We start from the raw sequence: 23,875 nt of genomic DNA on the forward strand, positions 1-23,875 counted from the left end.
TGATTGTGCTGCTTTAACACTGCCTAAGTGCTGCGATCCCCAGAGAGTCCCGAGGTCCTTAAAAATGGAAGTAGAATTGGATAATTTGTGATTGCATAACCTTATTACGCTGCGGATCATACAGGAACTTGCGAGGGGAAGTAATTAAACCTGCCATGTTTGGTAAACAACGTTTACTGCTCTGTTAGAAGTAACCGACGGAGCACAAACTCTCCTCCATGCTGAGCTACCTGTGCACCACTAACAGGTAGAGGTGAAGAGCTGCCCTGATTGGTTGCAGGGTTAATAATGTAATAAATCATACCTGGAGCAATCTTTGTTTGAAGAAATTCTGCAAAATCCAAACTAATTGAAGTTGCTTCCTTACCTCTTTCTTTACTTCCTCCTTTCATTTTCCAGCTGACATCCTTTTAACTTCTTTTTCACTTTAAATTTTCTGCCTTACTCCCTTCCACACATCCTTTCTGTATTTATCAGTATTTCCTGCTTTAATTCCTTTTCACCCCCCCGTTTTTCCTCATTACTTCGACTTTTACCATCTTTAATTTTCTAACTTACCTCCTTTTCACCTACTTGTTTCCATTTAACTTCCCTTTGACTTACATTTTGCTACCTCTGTACTGTTTTACTTCCCATTTGCATCTGTACTTTCCGCTTTACTTCGTTTTCACATCCCCCCTATTTTCCTCATTACCAAGGAGCCAAATAACAATACTAAGGCCTGAAAGGTGCCAATTTAAATGGGCTGCCCTTAAAGAAATACACTGAAGCACCAAAAATAACCACTTTGGAAACGGCAACGTAATTGAATAAGTCCTTCATAATTACATTTCCCTGATTGGATGAAGGAATCCACGTTTGAGGAAATTTCTGCAGAATCCAGACTGAACTCATAAGCTGTCTCCAAGTCGCAGCAACAACAGCTTGAATGAACGGTGAACGTGGAAAGTACCGGCCTGCCTGTCTGGCCGAAAGGCAAAACCACTTTGTGCACTCTCTCAGCCATTACTATTTTTCCTGCGGAGAAAGCAAAGCCATCTGCCTCGGAGGAAGAGCTACATTTAGAGCTTTCCGCGGCGCTGCTGCACTCAAAGTTCAAAGTATAAGTCTGCGGCTGACCTTTAGAGGAAAGATGATGTAGGTGATGATGTACAAAAACGGAGGAGGAAATGTGTCTCGTCTGGATCTCTTTGAGTTTGAAACACTGGAGAACTTCTTACTCAAACGCTACAAATTCATGTGAAGGGGTGTATTATGCACAAAGTTAAGATAACTCACTGATTAAACCAAAGCTATGAGCTAATATCCAACTTCTTTAAGAAAGGCGGCATGTTTGCAGACGCCGACAATCCACACAGTTTATGTGAGAGACCTTAAGAAGTGAATACAGTCTGAGGCCTCTGTGGATGCAGTTAATGCCAAGTTCTTTATATTCTCTTTACTTCCTAATTTATTAGCTTACATTTTTTATATTTTGCTTAGTTCTTTTCCCATCCTTTTAACTTCCATTTCACTTCCCTTTTCGAAAATACTTCCTTCTTGAATTCCTTTGTACTTCCTTTATACTTAGTTCATACTTTCCTACTTTCTTTTACCTTCTTTCTGGACTTCCTGTTTCTTGCTTTTAACTTACTTAAGTTTTCCTTCTGTAATTCATTCTTTCATTTTATACCCACTTCTTCCTATCCATTTTTACTTTCTTCAATTTCTTATCGCTGCCTTACTTCCTGCCATACTTCCTTTTATTTCACTTTGCTTCATTTTCTCATTCTTTCCTTCCTTGTTTCCTACTTATTATCTCTTTACATTTCTGTACTTGCTTCTTTAAATTTCTAGCTTGCTTCCTTTTCACCCACTTATTTCCTTTGAACTTCCCGCCAACTTCATTTTTTGTTAATTATTTCGTTCTTTACTTCCCATTTGTGTCTGTATTTCTTGCTTTAACTTCTTCTTTACTCCCTTTTTGCTTTGGTTTTACTTCCTCCACTGGCTCTTTTTAAGTTCCTTATGTTGTTCTTTACTTCCCTTTTGTGTCTGTACTTTCTCTTTCCTTTACCAACACTGACACATGTTCATTTTAATTTGCCACCATCGGTGAAATTTGCTGACACATGTTTGAATTAGTCCTTTATATTTAAATTTTTGCCATAATGTTCATAACCTGTGTCATTTCATTCCGGTGCCGGGGTTAGCTTTTCTCATCCTGGAACAAAATTTTAATGCTAATGTTGACATGAGGTCAGAGCCAGATGAACTGTCACTGTCAAAAACAGCACAAGCGTTGAATACATTTGTCCGGTTCAGGCGAGGCCTCCATTTCCAGAAAACAAGTACTTGAACTTTACACGAAAGGTCCTGTGAAACATTTTCCCAGCAGCTTGTCACACAGCTTCGTGAATCACATGCTACACTGGAGCACTGAGGTTAAGCACCCACCAGCACTGTTGCACATCCCAAATGACACCGGCTCATGTTTTCAGCCCTCGGAGGATGAAGTGCTGCTATAGTACTTTTAGAATAATTTTCAAGCCAAAAACATTGTACTTTATGAAAGTTTTCAAGAGCTGCTCAGCCAAGACCTTTGCAAGAGTCACACTGTGCTTAAGGACAAGTCAGCAGTGCTGTCACTCATTAGCTATTCTCTGAGTAGAAAGTGAATGTGCAGTAGGAGTTCCAGGATTTTCAGCTGATTATCCTGCACGCAGCCAAATATTTTAACAACCACTACTTGACTGTGATTGTACGGGATGAAAAAAGGGGGATGTCCTGTAGGCTGATGCTGAAAAGTTAGAGCACACGGTGACAGAGTGCAGCAGTTGTTTGGTGAACACGCTGTAAGTAACCACAATGTCCCCAGACTCCCTTTACAAATCACATTATTTTAGGAGCTGCTGCGTGAGGAGAAACTTAACCAACTTTGCAAAAAGGCCATGGCAAATTCGAAGTCATCCAAGGCTTTGTGTGAATTCGGCATTAAATGCAACACACTGAGTTGTTTCTTTCCTTGTAAAAAGGGTCCGAATGTCGAGGCCAATGCTGCTTTTGTGTCTGCTTTGAACACACTGACCATTTACACTAAGTTTAGAAAAGAAGACAGCATTTCATTGATGGTTAATGTGTCAGAATTAAGAAAAACAATAAAAAGCGACTAATAAACAGTACGTCTTTGTTCTCCCGTGAGAAGTTCCCCAGACTCCATGAAAGAAACGCTTAATTTTGAGACTTCTTGCATGAGGAGAGACCTTATCAACGGTGTGAAGCACTGTCTCAACACATTCTTAACTACTTTGGCCTACTTTTTCATTCGGCAAACATTACACATGAAGATGTGGTAACATCATGAGAACAGTCCGTAAGAGACCAACGACAGACTTTAACATACGCTGTCACGTGTGAACTAGAGATCCAGTGTTTGCTGGCCCGCTAGCTCACTTAGGGTAGCTTCGATAGCTTCTGTTATATGTTGATGCATTTCTATGAAGGTGAGGACAGCAGTATATCACATAAATGTGTTCCGAAATGATAACATCATGGAAAATGTCTGGAAAACCTCCATCTTGGCAAGAAGACTATTTGCAGTGTAGTAATGCCAGATTTAAGGTATCTTCACCAGAAATACTGATCATGTCCTCTTTTAATGTAAGAAAGAAGTATATCAGCATCTCTTTGCACTTAAGAATGTCTAAAAATGTGAACGAGACAGTGAAATGCAGAAAATAAGGCTTTGATTTGTTCTTTTTCTCCTTTTTAAGTGTTGAGTCAAATCACTTGTGAGAGGATTGTGAATAATTATTCTTTACAGCTTATCCTCTTCTGACCCGACGCTGGTTTAGCAGGCAGGATAAAAATCTGATTTTTAAACAGCTCCAAAGGTCTTTTTTTTTTCTTTTTTCTTCATCTCCGCAGCAGAGTGCTGAATTGTTTATAGAGGCTAAAAGTTTTCTGAAGCGCGCAACAGACTGGGTCATGGCTGGTCCGCGACCCATTAGCACCTCCTCTCTGGCAGGAAGAAAAGAAGACTAAAGATCTGAGTTCTCAGTAATGGAGGAAAACAAGAGGATGAAACCAGGCGTGAAAAAGAAAGAGCGGAGCTGCAGGGAGCAGCACACCTCAGCGGGAGAGAATGATGTTGTGGAATAAAAGATGCTGGGTATAAAGGGGAGCGGCTGGAATTTAAGAGGAGCCAGAGGAGGATGGACGTAACGGAGAACAGCCAACATTTACACAACTTATTCAGGATGACCAGATACAGGGCCCCAGACAAGGCTTTCACACTGGCTGCGCCTCATTTCGATGCACCATTACATAATTTAGGTTCACCAAATACTACATTTTGGTTGTATTTTTAACACATGGTGTGAATTATTGCATCACATTGAAAAAATAAACCTAGAAATTTCAGCTGCAGCGGTTCAGTTCAAGGTTTTCTATCTTTGAGTGACACCAATTGAGTCTGTTTTTCATTGGGTTCACGAAATGTGCAAGTTGCGGCTTGTGATGGCTCGGTTAGTCGCGTACTAAGAAATAGAGCACACAACAAGCCCTCTAATGACAAAACTCTTGGGTACAAACGGTTTGCGCGACATTATTTGGGAATTCGTGTGAAGAAAAACGCCTGGGAGGTGGAGGAAAAAAAAAAAAAAAAGAAAGCTGAGGTGCTCAGTTTCTCCCAGGAACCAGAAGGTGAGGTGTCTGTTTCCAGAGGGAGCGATAAGAGCGCCACATGTGGTGCAACTCCCTCCAACCCACCGCCCCCCCGGATGGGTGAGGGAGCAGCAACAATGTGAGCAATATGGGACTGTCCGCATGCAGAGAACTGGGACCAGCGCGATAAGGAGCGCGCACAATGGCTCCGCTCAGGTGGCGCAGGTGGTCGTCTGTCATGCGCTGTGTGCCGCGCTGGAGATAGAATGGGAGGCATTCCCACAGAGCTGGCAGTCTCCTGTGTGTGTGTGTGTGTGTGTGTGTGTGTGTGTGTGTGTGTGTGTGAGAGAGAGAGAGAGAGTGTGTGTGTGTTTGTGAAAGAGAAAAATAGAAGGAGCCAGTCAATAGCCAGATGCGCCTCTCTTTAATCATGTGTATATTCACATGAGCGTGTGACAAATCCTAATTTCGTTCTGACAAATCACTGCGAGAGTCGAGTTGGATTCTTTTTCGAAAAAAAAAAGAAAAAAAAAAGGCACTTTTACGAGGCAGAGCTATAACCAGTAAGCTCCAAACTGCATCATGGGATTGGTTTTGGATGGTTAACGAACGATCCAGGTGGACGTGACATAATGCGGCGAAGTTAACGGCAGCTCGGAGGCGGCGCAGCAGTCGGCGTGCAGGCCCATTTACCCTGCATTCAGCCGTTGTGGAACCACAGCGCAGGAAAAAAAAAAAAAAAAACGCATCTATCTATCAATCTGAGTGTGTTGATGTGTGCGGATCCCTGTGCACCTGTGAGAGTGAGGGATTTAAAGAGGAGATAAAGCACGAGGAAGCAAGAGAGGGTGAAATTCCCCTCGGTGGGAGTGGATTCTAAGAACAATGTCGGATGTTATCGGAGCTTGATGTCTTCCTGCTTCCGCTTTTTTAAAAAAAAAATTATATCCATCTCAGGAGAAGGGAACCAAATGTAAAAAAAATGATCTGAGCTCTGTCACCATGATCTCAACTCCCCAGTGGGACGGAGAGATCCTTCCAAAATGTCACCGCGCAGGCAATAAAAGACCGCCGCTGGCAAATTTACATGTGCAAATGTCAATAATATTTTGTGGAGGCTGCAGTGGAAGTTAAAAAAAAAAAAAAAAAAGGGGGAGAGCTGCAACTTTCTGATCAGCAAGATAAATGAACCCCAGGATTCTGGATGGAGACGGTGATACTAAGTCGCAATTCTCGAATCAATAATTAGCTGCAACAAACGGTGGCATGTGCAGCTGAATGTCTTCGCCTTCCAAGCCTCAATTAACAAGTGTTTGAGATGTTCTATGAGCAGCCACGCGGGCCGTAATGACGGGTTTCATAGACAGCTCAGCGGCCGCTGAGTTCGACAGGTGAAGCCAGAGAGAGCGGAAGAAGAGGGAAATCAGAAGGGAGGGAAACGGAGTGAGAACATCTGATCCTTCCCTGGATCGCATGAGCGCCGGGCTGCACACTCAACCCCTCACAATAATGCATGTAATTTGCCTGCGACTCGCCGTGTCACGGAGAAGTTGTAATTTTTAATCACAGCGGATAATTATCGCGGCGAGAAGCTTGTTTTCTTGATTCAACCTGCCCACTTTCTGACATGGAAAAAGGGGCAATTTGTGCTGTTGGCATGAACAAACACATGCGGAAACTATGGAAGCCCATTTCTGCCAGTTAAAAGGAAACATTGTTATCTCATTAGTTTGACTTTCTATCTTATAATTTTGACTTTTTTTATAGAATAATATCGTGAGAATATGATTTTTCTTTGTTTTTTTCAGTTCGATTTGCATCTTGCAGAAATAGAAACCACCACGTACACGAGTGATAATTTATTTAAAGACATGATTGCATATGCTCGGGTACACAAACAAGTAACAAAACGGTTTTTACTTCTCTCCCTCGCTCCATCCTGTTTGCTTATAAATAGGAAGGCTATTATCACGAAAATGAAACCTCCGACTGCAGAAAATTGATTTGTATCGGATCCTGGTGGAATTATTCGTTGCTTGTTTTATCAAAACGACATTTGTAGGACTTGATAGTAGAAGAAAGTTTGACGCAGTGAGCAGATTTCAGATGAGAGGTTGATGGAGAATCGCCGCAAATTTTCCCGCCACCTCCACCGCCGTCTATCCGCAGTCGCGCATACGTCTGTGTCTAATGAGCCTCGGCTTCGGGCGTCATGAGTAATGGGTGTGTGCGGAGAGAGGTGACCGATCCAATCAGGCCTTCCTACCCAGTGGATCTGGCAGTCAAATCCCTCCCCTTATGCATCCTTGAGCACTGCTGATCCTCACAGATAATTAGAAAGACCCGGGGGGCTTATCCCTCCGCTGCCCGCTCCTCCTCATCACCTCTTCCTCCCTTCAGTCTCCCTCCGTTTCCTCATTTTGTTGCATCAGCAGGGACGTGAGTGCACTCCTGGGGATCGGTCCGTGCGTGTGGAAGAATTTGCGAAAGCGTCGGAGGACGAGGGGGGAAAACTGCTCAGGGTGCACATTAGTTGGTTTTGTTTTGTTTTGTTTTTTTTATGACGTCTGATAGTATTATGGGGTTGTGCTGTTTGGTAATCACGGCATGATGTGCTTCCCAACAAGCTCCGAGAATGCAAAGAATTGTGGTACTGCATTATTAATGAAGCCCCTGGGAAAAGAAGTGCTGAACATGGATCACCACCATATAGCTTGCTGACAGTATTAAATCCACCATAACTTAGCGTAATGTGTTTTAGCAGAAAATACAGACTGGAATAAAAGAAGTTGATTGTATTCGCATGCAGTGAACACATCCATCATTCACCATGTATTATTGATGCTTGCCATTTAAAAGTGTTTTTCAGCCAGTTCATGAGAACAAGTGAAGTATACAATATCCAAAATTTTGTGATGATCTTCATCTAAATCCCCTCTGTGACCCAGGCCTCATCAATTCAAGTGTTGTAGTTTGTTCGGGAGCCCAGAATGTGTGTAAACGTCTTCATCGTGGGATGGAGTCTGCTGTGCTGGATTAGAGACTAATTCCCAGCTTGTCAAATACTGACGCTTCGAGATGGCAGCCCAGAAATCAACTTAAACCCGATTTAAGTCACAAAAATTCTAAATATAATGAACAAAATAAAAAAAAAATAAAAAATCAAGTATTGGATACAGTTGCAATCAACCTTCAACAGGATCCAAACTCTCACCTAGCTCACCAAAACTGCATGAAAACTTTTTATATTTGAGGTTTCTTATCTCACCAAACTTCCTACAAAGTTCCCTGACACACATCTGACTCGTTGTGGTTTCCTACACATGTTCAGCTCGTCGATGATAAATACTAACAGGTGAAAAACATGTCTCGCCCACCAGGCTGCATCACATTTGCCCATCAGCTGTTAACAGGAATCGAAACGGACGCTGTCAACAGCAGTCGTGTTACTCTTCAGTTCAGAGTCGTAATTGGCTTTCGGTGCAGAGCAGACTGTTTTCATCTCTAGTAGTTAATTGCTGCTGCTGTAACACCTTTTATTTATATCTACGGGGCGGCAGCAGGCACTGATATCTTGTATTGTGACACCTGGAATATTCTACATTTCCTACATTTCTGATTAAATGCATTAAAAAAAAAATGAAATTGCAGGAAATGATGGTTTATGAGAAATATCAGGTTTCAGCCAGTAAGGAACAAAATGGTGTCAGCTCTCTAGTCAAGATAGTTTTAGGACCCCATTAGTTGACATCCTGATTTTAAAAAGAAGACATTTTTGGAGGTTTTAACCAGCGAATATTAGGTCTAAAGAGGTCTCTGGAAATCTGAGCAATGCGGCGATAGTGGAAATGTCTACGGTGAATTGACACATCCAGGCCGTAATAAGCATGTTGCATGCTAGAGTCCGCTGAGACGTCCCTCTCACTGAGACGCAATGACATGATAGACACAAAAGCACAGGAGGAGGACGGGGGGGTGATTTCATTCAAAGCCTGCAATCCATCCTCTGGTGAGGGAGGGACAGGTGAAGGATATATCGTGTGCTGAGGGGAGGGAGGGGAGGGAGGAAGACTCGAGGCTCGGCTAATGAGCACGGGTGAGATGTGTTTGCTCAGCACAGGGTGGCGTTGGCGGCGGAAGCGAGTGACACAGGGGGCTCCACGCTAAGCCTGACCAGATTGGATCTCCGGCCATTGGGTGGCATCCCCGGGGAGCCACCGCGGGATGCAAATCCAAACGCACACACTCCGATGTGAATGCTAGACATCCCTGCCTTCACACATGCAGGGCCAAAGATCAGGATCCAAATTTAAAAAGTCCCCAGAATTTATTTTCCCTTTCCCTGAGTAAGCAGCGAAGGGGAAGATGTCTGCTGATCTGGTCAGATCAGGCGCTCCGCTGTGTATGTGCTTAGTTTTCCCCACACGCATTTATGAATGTTTAACCACGACATATACATCATCAAGCTCGCATCGGAGAAATTATTTAAGGTCAATGTTCAGCGCCATCATTAGCACTGTCAATCTGTAAAAACGCCGTCCGGAGCCGCCGTGACTGCGGAGCTGCAACTCCAACTGGAGGACTTTCCGCCGCAGGGCATGTTGTGCTAATGTCAGTCCACGAGATCGCCGGCAGGTGTGTTTATACGAATCGCTCTACTCCCGCCAGCGTGGCCTAGATACGAGGCCACCCCCGTCCAACTGCCATCCCCACCTTCGTCCCCCCTCCTGAAAGAAAGAAAGAAAATCAGGACCCACTTCCAGCCCAGGGGTTCAGTGCCAGAGCCAATCATTTCACCGGCAGGACAGCGGCTGGCTGAATCTATTCTACTTTCATTACACTGAGCCCGAGGAGAGAGACGGCGAGAGGAAGACAGAGCGCGGGAGAAAGGGAGAGCAGAGGAGAGCCAAATTAAAAGACTCCCGTAGCCCCGCGTACACTCCGGTTCCGATCCCATATTTAATTCAGTGATTGATTTGTTCATTAAAATACATCCCAAACCTAATTATTCCATTAATAATCCAAGACCTAACGAAAAGAAAAAAAATGCTTCTCTGTAAGTGTGTGTGTGATAGAGAGAGGGAGGCTCGGTAAGTGAGTGATAAAGAGAAGATGGAGACTGAAAAGGCAAGGAAGAGGTCGTTTTCCTACTTTCTCTGCAACTGCACAAACATTCGCACAAAGGCAAACACACACAGACACACATGGAGTCACTTGAGGATATTTGGCCCGGAGTGGGTAATGTACGAGGAGATGTAGGGCAAACTTTGACCTCTGTTAACCCGAGCGAAAAGGTCACTGTGGAGACAGAAGCTGGCGTATTTGTTGAGGAGGAGGAGATGCAGCTGGTGACATGTACATGGAGGAAAAAGGGAAAGGGAAGGGTGAGGGAGGGAGGGAGGGGAAGGCAACAAAAGAAGGGGAAAGCAAAGAAAGAAAAGGAAGTAAAGGAAACAACACAAACAAGGCAGGAAAGGAGATGAAAAAGAAAGGAAGCAATGGCGAGGAAACAAAAGGAAAGCGGGGGATAAGGCAGTGAGGGACAGAGAATAAAAAAAGGATGCAAGGTGAAAGGAAAGGGACATTAAACAAAAGGAAGGAGGGAAAGAAATAATGCAGGAATAAAAGGAAACAAAGCAAAGGACAGGAAAAGAGGAGATAAAAGGAAAGAAGAGAAAGGAATAGGAAAGGAAATGACAACATAGACAGCAAAGGAAACAAAGGAAAGGACACAAATATAAAGAAGGAGGTAAAGAAATCAAGGAATGGGAGAAAGGTAAGTACGCCTGAAAGGAAAGGAAAGGAAAGGAAAGGAAAGGAAAGGAACTTGAAGGGGGTCTAGAGGAAGAAAATGACGACAAAGATGAGGAAATAAAACTGAACAAAGCAAAGGACATGAAAAGAGGAGATAAAGGGAAGGAATAGGAAAGGAACTTAGAATGTGGACAGTAAAGGAAATAAAGGAGAGGAGACAAACATAAAGAGAACAGAGGAATGGAAGACGGGTAAGTAGGCTAAAAAAGCAAGGAAATCCAAACATAAGGCAGAAAAGGGAAAAGGGAGAAAAGAGAAATGGAAGGGGGAATGAAAGGAAAGGTCATTTCAGAAGCAGTGGGAAACAGGCGGGACTAAACATGAGGAAAGGGAAAAAGGCTGAGGAGGAAACGGACATACAGGAAGGGGAGGAAGGGAAGAGAAAGGGAAGGACGACAAAGAAGCAAAGATGGAGACTAATAAATTAGAGGCCATTCACACAGATCTATAGAGACCTCTGTGTGTGTCCTGTGTAATGTGTGTAACTGCATGTGTGTGTCGTTATGCGAGAGTCAGTCACTGTGTGTGTGTGTGTGTGTGTGGCGGCAGCGGTGGGGCAGCCCTGAGTGAGGCTGTAGATTAATGGGGGCCATTATCTCAATGCCCAAAACACTCAGTGATGAAGAGTCACTGCCTGGCGACGGGCCGCGGCCAATCAATTTGCAGCGCAGCGGTCACCTGCCCGGGTCAGAGCCCACATACGGCTGGTGTTTGTGCTGTTGTTGTGGCGGTGCGTGGGGAGGGGGGGCAAGTTGGCACGCCGCCATGACATTATGGTGGAAAAGGAAAACAGTTTCTCTCCGACTGGTTCGTATGATTTGGCAGCGAGCATGAACCAACTACAGGCATCATATTCTGCATTTCACAGTTACGTGTTTTAGCTTAGCTTAGCATACAGATTGGTGAAAGAGCGAGCCAGGTACCCCTGCTCTATCCAAATGCAACAAAAGCAGATTTAACAAATCAATGATTAAATGTAATTATTGATGAGATTTAATGGTTCAGAGCCAGAGCTAGCCAGCTTTATGCTAAGCTAAGCTAACTGGTTGCAGGCTTCAGCTTCATGTTGAGCCAAAAACAAATTTCCCCAAATTTCCTTTAATGGATGAATGTGAAACGAGGTGCTTACTGAGTCTTGGTCTGTACTTCCTGCAGCTGAAAGATGTACAGATCTTTATTTTCTGACTCTCTCCTCACCTCCTCTCTCCCTCTCTCTTCCATCCTCTATCTTAACAACACCCTTTTCAAAGCTAACTGAAGACCGAGGGAAAATGATTCTCCCCTTTTGCCAGAAAATTGTGCGTCTTCCGAAGGATGCTCTTTCTCCTGGAGGACAGGTTCCCCATCATTACCTTGAGAGCGCAAAGATCACTCAGAGAAGAGGGCTCCGAGTTATTTATGCTGCTCACATGCCCAAACACACACTGGCATGTGCTCAGATGCACGCAGAGATGCCGAAACACACACACACACACACACACTTATTCTCACGGACACACTGCAGAGGATGCCTGCCCTTTTTCTGGCTTGAAAAAATACCTCAGGGCTATAAGATGGAGGACCTGTGAGGAGGATCCAAAAGGCTAATTTAGCAGAGGCGAACCAAGATATCTTCCTTTAATGCTATGAGCATTTTAACTCCATTAGTGTGTGGTTGAGAAAAACACACACTATTAAATGGCTTCCCTGCTGTAGCTGGGAACAAATACCTGGATCAGTAGACTCAAGCTGACTCATGAGCAGCTAGATGCTAATGATGTGGGGATGGCAATGTATAGCAGATGAGTGGTCGTTCCATCCACCCATGAAGTCCAGACTGACATTTCTCAACAATTACTGGATGGATTGCCGTGAAAATTTGGAGACATTCATTGTCTTACTGACTTTGGTGATCCCCTGACTCCAAGATTTTGCAATTGGTTTGCCTAAGTGAGCCCTAGAGTTCACTTCCAACACAACCCCAGACTAACTTAGTAGGTTGAGTCTCGGGTTTTGCACTCAGACACAACAAGAATTCATATCACAAGCAATGAACGGACTTCCAGTCAGCCTTTGTTAGGGTTGAGTACCGTTCACGGTTGAACCAATATTTTGATTTTGATACTGGTACCCAACGGTGCCTATTTTTTATATTTTACGCTCAACCAACGGCTGAGTTTTGGCTAAAGCTAGCAAACATGCTACAATAATGTCAACTGAGAGTGCAAAAAAGCTTAAGAACAACTTCTTCCACTAGCTAATTATTTATTACACATTCATGTGGATGAGGAAAGAATATTCGTCTGAAATCTGCACGTCCCTTCAGATTTATGTAGCTGATAAGCGAGTTTCAGCTCATTGTTTTAAAGCATTTATATTCTAGTTGACTCTCACTGCTCTTGTAGTGTTGTTTTTGACCACAGCAGGCACCTGTCTTTAAAGAAGAAGCTCTAGGAACACACTGCACACCACCTGCCTGACAATGAACAAATAGCTGGTGAACGCAGTGAAGCATTTAGCAGCTAAAAAGATGGATGTTCCCTCAGTAGTTGGTGGAGACCAAAAGCAGAGCAAAAACTGGACCAGAAACATGACTCCAGGTGAGAATGTTTCATACCTCATGGTAGATTCTGAATCAAATAGGGCCATTAAAATAATACATTGAGGTGTTGACAGTACACATGTATTCCTAATTAACGTGTGTTCTCACTTAACAAGCCATGACTTGTCATTAGGGTCCAGGTGATGAGGGTCTAGCAAGGATGCTCATTGTCGACGGTAATGGAAAAGATAGGTCATTTAACGGCTAATAAGAAACTGTATTGATTCCAAGAAATTGATTAACTAATTCACTCAAAAACAAATGATCAGTGTTTGATTTCCCATCGCGAGTCAAGCGCCCTCATCCACACTCATCCACAAAAATGAATCTGAGAGCTACTGCAATCAATCACAATCAACCTCTTTACTGAAATGGATCCCGCAGTGCCGTGCCGACCGAGGACAGTTGTGAATAATCTCCTCTCCTGCTCTTCCTCACTTACAGAACCACTAAGAAACTGACATTTCCCGCCTGCTGCCACAGGTGAAATCGAATCCAATTACAGCCATAAGTACCTGCTTAAGGAACCTGCTCTTGGGAACCATCCATCACAGGGCACTAAAGGGTTAAGACTGAGCACACTAACCCCCCCACCCCATGAAACCAAAGCTCTCATCACAGAGTCAGAGAAAACACCGCCTTTAAGGATGACCAGTATGAATCAATTCCAATAGACTGACAAAAGAGGGCTGCAGGAAGAGGAAATCAACTAAAGACTGGTCAATGAAAGAGCTTTAATGCACAGTTTATGGGGTTACTGTCTTTCCATGACAGTACGCCAGTTTGTAAGCAAGCTAATGGCAACATTATGACAACTGGTGTAACAATAGCCCCATTTATCTCACCTGTGTTGGGAGCTGGCGAGGAAAAACAACTCAGATGAAGCCTTAAGAACAGCTGACGACACAAACTATCATACAAAATATCTTGTTTCTTTCCTTAAATCTATAAATATCATAACCTTTCTTGAGTAGTAAAGTAAAACCACCTTTCCTTACAATTACAAATGCCTTCAAACATTTCTGTTGTGATGCAAAAATGTCCAATTGACATTACGAACGCTGAGCTCAAAGTAAACGCCAGACTCGGACTTGTCACAGCCTCTGAGACCGACAGATACCAAAACAAAGGACAGAGTATGGAGGCGATTTACAGTAGCAATGACCAGGACTGTGGCTATCAAACTGTCATCTCTTACAATATGGTATTAAAAACACAACACAAGTTTGGGGCAGCTTGTTATAATGCTATCCTCAGTAGAAACATAAAAATCCTAGCCATATTTTACAAATTGCCCTTTACAAAACTGTTGCCTGCAGTAAAGCAACACAGATGCTTCATCTATCCGATGAGTATTTGGCTTGACCAGTGAAATTACTGACTGCAGTTTTAATTACACAACCTCGTCTTGGAGGCATAGCTGCAGTGGGAGCAGAGAAAGTCTCTTTGCTCAACTGAAACCTCAATGGATAGAACCACACATCTTCAGAATACACATTAGCAGACTGGCAATCTTGAATTGCACATAATCAACAAAATATTAACAGTCGTCGTCTTGTCCAAAAACCCTACCAGGCTGAGCAGTGCCGGCAGCAAATCAGCCTTTTGTCAGATCATTTTGTGCTGCTCCTGCTTCCAGAGCTGATGGGGGATGCCTCTGTATCACAGCAGATGTCTGCCTGCACAGCATGTAATAGCAGTAACACCCTTCTGCCATCCCGGAGTTATAACTCAGAGAAGTTAAATCTTACCCCAGCAGTTACACTATCAAGCAGTCTGCCTGCATCGACTTAATTTGCAAACAAAACACAAATGTTCTTTGGGTAAGCAAAAGCACACACGATATTTCAAGCCTTCCTGCTGTTTCAACGATTCCGAGTGCAGATTTTGTTTGGGGTAGCAGAAGAATGGCTCTTTAATTCGTTAATTTCTTGCGCCGTCACTCATTTCCTGAAAGAATAATGTGTGTTGATGTGCTGCTAAGACAGAGTTCAAGGCTTGTCTGCTGCTTAACAGCCTCAGTGGCCTATCGTGTCATTGTGAAGTGTTGTGAGAGTGATCAGCGTGTCAAGCAGTGAGGATAATTAGGATCAACAGGGGCGAATTGGAAGAGACACCAACAGACTCAAAAGTGACACACATTCAAACATGCAGCTATTGTTGGCCTATTCTTCATGAATGCTCAGAGTTTGTATCCTGATGCTAGTGCCACTAAACCTTGACAACAATGGCAACCTGTGTAAATAGGCATCTAACTGAAATGTCAAGCAGTTCAGGGTCGTCGTGACAGCAGTTCAAAACTGTTTTGAAAGCTGTTTAAATAAGAATTTGGAAGGCACAACAGAAGCTTGTTTTTGCTTGTTTGAGATGACACTGGACTTGGCAGGCTTCTACAGTTCACCATCCGTCACATGCTGGCCCATTTGACATGGACCCATAAAAATCCATTACAAGTCACACACCTGCCAACATATTCCAATCAGTAAAGACCCGATCCTACCTTTGCGATTTGGACACACCAGTTGAGCAGCAGCTGCGATCCGATGTTGTCCTTGTGCTCGTGCACGTAGTCGAGGAGGCAGCCGTGGGGCATGAGCTGGGTGACCAGCTGGATGGTGGGGCTCAGGCAGACGCCCAGCAGGCGCACCAGGTGGGGGTGCTCCATGCTGGCCATGATCAGGGCCTCCTGGGTGAGAGGGGGGTAAAGGAAGACAAGAGGGACTAAGAAGATTGTTGCTGACTACCAGTTAGTGTTATGTTGCAGAAGAAAATGCTCTTAAGATGCCGGTCCTGGTCCTTGTTTTTGCAGTGTGTCCTGCACTGTTGGCACTAGTTGACCCTTGTTGGCAGCATGTCAGCTGACTTGAGGGTATATGATCGGTGGTGTAACCCGTCAGTGAGAGAAATCACTTTGATTGGCTGTTCAGTTGAGTGAATCAGTGCACGAGGAGAGAAGCGGGACACATTCTAAGTGAGAAGTGGCTATATTAGCGAGAGTGATGTGGAAATGATCGGCAAACGCTGCTTTATCATGACAGTAATTTGTTTACCCGCAGTCCTGAGTATTGCGGTTTCCAGATGACCAACACCTGTTGACATGGAGAGATGTTTCCTCTCACCCAGGCACAGAACCTACAAGCTATCTGGACATGGACTGTAGTCTTTGTGTTGTGCTTTGTGGCCATCACAGGCAACATGAGGGAACACAACAGTCGGCTGCAGTCACTGCTAGTTCTTTCATGGTGATCTGGTGTGTCATGGCCCTTAAGAGACTCTTCTAAATAGAGTTATGATCCTGTATGGTTTCTGTTATGGCCATTAGCTTTTATAGATTGTAGGTGGCTCTCAATACTACAATACTATCCATGAGCTCCAGCCACAGTATCTACGGAAAACCAACCAGTCAGAGGCACTATACTGAGCCAAATGCAATAAGTCCATCCAAAATAGCTGCACACGTCAAAATGCACCTTTCAACCTCTCCTTTTCCAACAAGACTGTTCATCTTCTGTACCGATGATTCGATTCAGCGGGGTTTCATACCGATCCAAGCTGTGAGTCCTATAACATTGTCTACGAGAAAGAAATGATTCAAATTTTTTACTTCTAGAGCCAGGGGGCAGCCAATAAAGCTCCCATTTTCCAGCTCTATGTTCATGGAATGATTACCTCCAAAAAGAGTAGTAGCCAAGAGACAAATATCTAGCTTCCATGTCCAGTTACAATGTTTCCACAAGACGTTAGGGTCCACACCAAGGCTGGGATCCACTATGGTAGATTTTCATCGAGTAGTATTAGGTTGTATTTCAAATTAGTCCATGCAGCTGTTATCCATAGATAATACTGCACTGTATTCCAAAGACTTCCAACTGGAGGTGGAGCTAGATGCATAAATTAAGACTTGTGGGATGATGACTGTATCTGCATGCACAGCATCTGTCCACAGAGACAGATTCTCACTGTGCGAGAAAATCCTGCAGAAGCTCTTCTTCAAAGCTGCAGAAACGCAGCCTTTTTCATCTATATTTCAGCACGTATAAAAACACCAAGGTTCCCACTGTAAATGTTGCACCAGCACAATTAAAAACAGCACAGTGTGAGCGGTGCATGTTTAATAACGCCTGGTGCCGCCTAACACGGGGTCACTGTGTGTTTGATTTCATAAGCTAAGCTTTTAATTTGTCTCTCCTGTTCGGTACGGCGTGGAAATCCATTCCCCATCTCCCCTCTCATGTCTTCCTGCAGCAGATGGACGCAGAGGTTTGAACAGTTGGGACTCGACGTCGGGTAATTGTTATTGCGGGGCGGCAAGCAGACGGATGTGTGGTGGTGATGAAGTGTGATGATGGCGAGGGCTGATACTCGTGGCCGGCGTGTATACACATTACGGCTGAGCGCGGAGCTGCACTCAGAGTTGCCGCTTAAAAACACTCACTTCAGTCCTTCTCCTCGCTCATTCACACGCTCTCACATGCGGACACACTCTTGGCAGCTCTCTAAAACACTCACACTCAAGGACACGCTCTCTGTCTCGCTCTCTCTCTCTCGCCGTCGCTGCATACAGCAAATGGTCGAGGAGGTGTATATCCAGGCTTGGCCCCAGGGCAGCTGATAGGTGCCTTTTTAAATTTAGATGCTGAAGAATGAGCTTAGAAGCAGAGTGGTGGGAGCAAGATGGGTGTGAGTAGATTAATTCTAAACAGGAGGGGGGGTTCATAGGCCATAGGGAGGCTTTTGGCACCATCAGTGCCCTGATTTAAGCAGAGCCTCCCGGCCCAAAGTAGTGCCACTACATCTCCACTTCATAAAACCACCTGCTTCCCTCCCTAACTGCCCGACATTATACAGCTCCTGCCACCGCGACACCCGGAGTACCACACTCGTCGGGACCAAGAGAGGGAGATGAAGGGAGGGAGGAAGGGGGAAGAGTGAGGGAGGACGTCGGTGTGGGTAACAGAAAGAAGGAGGGAGCGCTTTTATTCTCACTCTGTGATCCCAGAGGACCCGGGGTGTCGTAAACTATGTCGGGCTAAACTCTTGCTCTTGCTTCCTACTCCCGGTGCAAACGTTGTGAGGACTTGTGTGTGTTAGTGTGTGTGTTTTGGTTTCTCTCTCATCTCCCTGAGCGCTGACCTCCATTACTGCCGGCTGACCCTCCCTTCCCATCCAGCTCACTTGCTCACTTCCCCTCACACACACACACGGTGGCGAAGCGGGCAAAGCCTCGCAAAAACAACTGGCGCATGTTCTGAGAAGTGTGTGTGTGTGTGCATCCAAACATGGTAAATTAGCGCCCCTATTAGGGCTTTTGCTTTTTCCACATATTGCATAATCAACCCGCTCACTCAAATTCACATATTTTGCAAACACAAGCAAATCAACCCGCAGCAGTTGCACGCGAGGCCGCCGCCACCTGGGAGGCCTTTTGTTGTAAAGTGTTTGTTGTGTGTGTGTGTGTGTGTGTGTGTGTTTTATACGTGAGATTTTTTTTTTCAGAGTGTGTTTGGAGCTGGCACTCCAGTGGCTAGTTTCCCAGTGGCGAGGCGTGAGCCTGCCTTTAGATTGCTGTTTAACAAGCCGGCAGACAGAGCATATTGGCTCTGGATGGACGGAGACCCCCGCGGGGAGAGAGAGAGAGAGAGAAGAGGAGGAGAGGAGGAGAGGAGGAGAGGAGGGAGGCGGAGGGAGGGAGGGAGGATGCACCGACAGAGGCGGAGAGGAAGGAAGTGTGCAGGGGGGAGGATTGATGGTGGAGTTGTTGATAACATGACTCTTATTCATTTATTGACATTTATTCAGGAGTGTTGCCATGGTGATGCCCAGCCTAGTATGGTCTTTTTTTGATCACTGTCTGCCAGTCGTTTTGTTGTAGCATGGGATAGTCACAGTGTTGGTGTGTTGGACCTGGATGTCCTGGCTGAGGGGGTTCTGTTCAGTAATCTAACTTGGTTGGTTGGTTATTTGTCTGTTTGTTGGTTTGACAGCTGGATTACACAAAAAATACTGAGTGGATTTCCTCTAAATTTGGATGAAGGATGATTCTGGGCATAAAATAGACTCCATTAACTTTTGGTCCAGATCCACTGATTTCTCACTTTCTTTAGTATTGTGAGATTTTTGTTTTACTCATGTGAACTTCTGAGGGGATGTGGAACAGGTCTTGATGAAAGAAGGCTTATCTAGCTGGGTTGTATCTGTGAGTGAGTACAATTAGATGTAGATCCTAAATCTGGTTGCCTTGAATTATCATTAGGTTACTGAGAGCTGCTGAGTTTGTAGTCAAGTAATCATTTATAAAATGTCAGAAAAAATACAAATCCCTAAAGCCCAACGTGAGGTCCAATATTTTGAAATCCCAAGATATGTTTCTGTTGAGCTGGATCCAGACAGTTCTCGCCATTTTTGATGGAAATTGGAAAATTTAACAATCCAGTTGATACATTTTAAGTTGACCCACTACTCAGCTAATCATTTCAGCTCTTCTGTCAAAGCAGGAGAGGAGAGGGAATTACAGAACAGGTGGAACCTGGGGATAAGTCAGAAACTGTAGTCTCGCCGCGTGAAAAAGAAAGGTGGGTAAATTAAAGAGGGAGAGCAGAAGAAAGGATGGAGGAAAGAAGTGACAGAGATAAGGTGGGAAGAACTGGAAGCTCCCCAGGAGTTCTTCGTCTTCTCCTCTATCACTCCTGGATTCCAATAAAGCCATATCTCATAAACAAGTGCTGTTTTTTAATAGAGTCTCGTTCAATACATGCCGGGCTGTACAGCCTGCCGGAGTTCACTTTATTACTGGCTCTGGCTGAGATTGTGCTCTCGTAAGAATTTACCGCCGAATGCACAATCCCACAGAGCGACGGGCTCGGGCCGTCTCTCCGACAAGGCTAAGACGTTAGACGTCAACACACACACAGACCGAAGCAGACACAAATTGTTGCAATATAAATACTCACGTCCATGAACTCCACATTGGCTTTAGGGCCCGTGGTCTCGTTGAGGATTTTTATAGCCACAGGGATCTTCACCGTCTCGCCCTCCGGGACCCAGATGCCCTGAAACGTACAAGCAATCACCATAAACGTGCTGCTCTCCCTCAATAAACATGCCCACCACTCGGGTCATGATGATTTTTGATGGGTATTGACTGTTTTTAACTGCGTCTAACATTCCTCTGCAGGTCAAATCAGCGCGTTCTCATGCACAAACCTGGAAATGTGGTTCCTCAGGCTGACATACAACATTTCCACTCACTGTATAGTTCCTAAATGGGACAAGTAAAGAGCTCTGGATCATAATAAGACCATTAATTGATGCAGGACTTTGAATGCAGATTAATTGTAGTAAAAGATGGCACTAAAATCAAATAGGCCCATCAATAGCGTAATTGAGAGGAATTTAGAGCCGATAGAAGAGAGTGCAGTATTTATTCAATGAGTTTGCTGTGTTTCGGGGTGGGGTGAATAATTTTGCCAAGGGTAGGGAAGTTGGCAAGCGAACAGTGGTTTCTGTTCCAGGTCCTTGAGCCGCCCCGGGCTCATGTCTGTCAGGAGGCGCCGCCACAAAAGGGAAATGTTTATGCTTATTGTTTAGGTTGTCAAGCGGGGCTGCCGGACGAGCGGAGAGGGCAGCGCCTGTTGAGAGAACCTCTGTGCTTGAGTGTCTTCTTCGCCGTTTCGCTGACTCACTGATGCTTCATGTATAATGTGTCGGACTGTGTGATTTCTGTACACACACAAGAACACGTCGGACAGGCACAGCTCAGCTGCCAGGATAAAATGCTGTCAGCTCGCATGTCTGCAAACTACAGATTCGTACAAATTTGTGCATGTCATACACGCCACAGTGACATTTCTGCAGTATGCGTCCGCTGCGTGAAACCGCTGGACGCCAGGAGACTTCCAGCCATGTCTGCCGCAGCAAAATTGGACAGTTTTGACAAGATGCCGCAACATTTCCAGTCATACTTTGGCGATAGAACTGGGTGTTTTCACTGAGACTGGTGCTACGAAATGTTAGGAATTTTCAGTCAAAACCACATATTTTCGAACAGACTTTGGGACGTTTCAAACTACATTTGTAGCAACAAAATTGACATTTTCTGACAAGATATCAGGACATTTCCAGCCAGTTTGTCACAACAAAACAAGATACTTTTGGAGAGTTATCGGGACATTTCCAACCTCCATGCTTGTGGGCATGTTTTTGACAAGATGTCAGGAAATCTGCTGTGTTTGTGGGCACACAATCAGGTATAAGCCAAAAAAATGTTGTTTCATTTCCTGATGCTCGCCAATTGGCTTTTGTGCTGAAAACTAACCTAAATCAAAAACTGATGCTGGAAGAAACGTAAAAGTTGCAGCATAAAGAAACGCACATCGCCAACATTTGTCCTGCCGATTGGCTTCAGTACAAACACACTGACCTTGTAGACTGTCCCAAACGCTCCGGAACCGAGGATCTTCACCCTCTTCAGCTCCGTCTCTTTCAGGATCCGCAGCTGGGCCTGGTTGGGGGCGGTTCCACTGGGGGTCAGGGGCTCCACCAGCTGACAAATCAAACAAACAGACACACATTCAGACCGTTTTTCCCCACTCGTACTCCACCTTTTTTTAGCTGGTGCCAAAAAATGTAAAAAGCATTCCTATCAGACTAAAGCAAGATGAAATAATTCTAATCTCTCACTCCTGGCACTCTGACGCCTACAAACAGCTCTTAAATGTGTGCAGGAGCGTGAGCGAGTTCCATATTTCATTCTTGTAATGATAAGTCAAAAGCAAGAGGGGCCCAAGGTGAACAAAAAAAGGTTTATTTACAGCAAATAAACAATCAGCCAAAAAACTCTCTGCCCTGCCCTGATAGCCCCGAATTTTACAACACACACACACAGAGAGCGTTTATGAAATACAAATAATTCACGGGTGCGAACGTGAAGTTCTCGCCGGAGCTGGCAGTCAGCGGCGTGGACAGCGGCGTTGCCCAGCCGCTGAGCAAATCACAGTCTGGTGTCAGCTGCTATCACAGCCGACAAAGAGTAGCGGCTCACCAGCTGTGCACATACAAAACAATTCCAATTCAAGGTTATGACAAGCCTCCTCCGCGCCCGCCTGCCTGCCAGTAACAGCTGACACTGAACAGCATCCCAGCAGCTGGCCGGGCCACCCGCCTCACCGCTAGCCGCTCCACAAAGCCCCGGCTACTAAATATAAAGAACAGGAGCTGGCACCTGCAGCCGGGCTGTGAAAGGATCCCACACACACACACACACACACACATTCAACCAGACATCATGTAGCACACATCCCAGAACGCCAACGCATGCAGACACATGCATGTAGAGTATTCACGAAATATTGACAACACACAACGCTCATATCAACACATCAGACCGCAAAAACACACATCCAAACACACACACACACACGCGCGGAGGAAGTCGATTCCTCTGATCAATACGCGTCTTAATGAGCCTATCAGCCTATCGGGTTCCTCGTTCGCTGCGGTTTATCAGCGGGATAATCACCCAGCTCGACCACGGCCATCAAACAATATAATGAGACCATATATCAGTCGGTCAGCCGTACGAGCGCTCGCTGAATGTGATATAAAACCATCAGCACAATAGGAGCGGCCGTCGCGGAAGCAAACGGCGGCCCCGCAGAATGGATGACATTGCCCACAGCTCGGCAATGACATGTCGTTTAATGGCTATTGTTATGGCCGGGGCCTGAAGGCACGGTGTAAAGCCTGCTGGGATGTCACGGCGGGAAGTGAGTTAGCAGACGGAAGGATGAAGGATAAACACCGAGGGAAGTGAATGAGAGAGGCAGCGGGGAGAGGACGGCTGAGCGACGGCGTGATTGTGAGGCGCCAGTGGAAAACTCCATCTCAGGCTGTCCAGTCTGACCTAAAATCTTATTTGCCTTCCAAAAATCTCAAGATATGGTAACAACAATGTGAATCTGAAAACAACTGGGCCAACTTAAACTCTATTTGTTACGATCAAGAACACCAGAAGAGCTCCTACTTAACCGACTTTGAGTGAAAATTGTTTGTCAAATATTATTTTGATTCTCAAATATCAAACTTATCTCTACCAGTGAACTTGTTCCAGGACATTATTAGCTGTAGTTGTTACTTTTTTGGATAAATTCAAGATACTGACTGTTATCTAATTCCAGAAGCATGGAGGACTACATGGGGATATGTGGCAGTATACTGCTTAAAATAATAATTCATTTTCCATGTTTCAACATATTCAACAGACTTAAAGTTACATACAAGTGGGGAAAGCAACACAATTACAGACAGATATGAAGATTTTCACCAATCCTCTTTATATATAATTGTGTTAATTACTGAATAATAACACCAAGTTCTGTCTTGTTACTAATTTACCCCCAAAATACCACTTAAAACCTCAAATAATAGTATTCATTTATTATCAGTACTATATCATAAGCATGTCCTTTAAACATGACATGTTTATGGATTCATAAACATAATGTAAGAAGACTTTTACCCTAAAAAAACCTTTGACTTCAAGACCAAACAACCAACTATCGGACCCTTTTCACAGCAGACATTGTGACATGTCAGAGGAGGAAAAAGCACAGGTGGAATTCCTGACATTAATGATGGCTGCATTCCATTTAGGTGAGCTATTTCGAGGGCTCCGTGATGTTACATGCTGCCTCGCTGACATGGCCCATTAGAGAAGAATGGAGGCATTGTTGGTCATGCTGTGCTTTTTCCTGCTTTGACCAGTCAAAATAAAGGCTGCGTAAAAAGGTGAACTACTTCTGATTGGCCTACAGCACATTGAGACCCGCCGACTTCAAA

The 23,875-nt window shown here is 44.6% G+C and overlaps 1 protein-coding gene across 5 annotated transcripts in view; it reads right to left on the bottom strand.

The window, feature by feature from the left end:
* LOC119015032 (receptor tyrosine-protein kinase erbB-4-like) overlaps window positions 1-23,875 on the bottom strand; it is a 276,642-nt gene that overhangs the window by 32,884 nt on the left and 219,883 nt on the right. For 4 of the 5 annotated variants that reach the window (XM_037090594.1, XM_037090592.1, XM_037090590.1 and 1 more), the window contains 3 exons: window positions 21,459-21,581; window positions 19,990-20,088; window positions 15,540-15,725 (listed from right to left, as the gene is read on the bottom strand). In XM_037090594.1, coding sequence (XP_036946489.1) covers window positions 15,540-15,725; window positions 19,990-20,088; window positions 21,459-21,581 — 408 coding nt within the window. The remainder of the gene's footprint in view (window positions 1-15,539; window positions 15,726-19,989; window positions 20,089-21,458; window positions 21,582-23,875) is intronic. The other variant, XM_037090591.1, reaches the window with a different exon arrangement.

This window comes from Acanthopagrus latus, chromosome 24 (assembly GCF_904848185.1).
Source record: "Acanthopagrus latus isolate v.2019 chromosome 24, fAcaLat1.1, whole genome shotgun sequence".
Lineage (NCBI taxonomy): Eukaryota > Metazoa > Chordata > Actinopteri > Spariformes > Sparidae > Acanthopagrus > Acanthopagrus latus.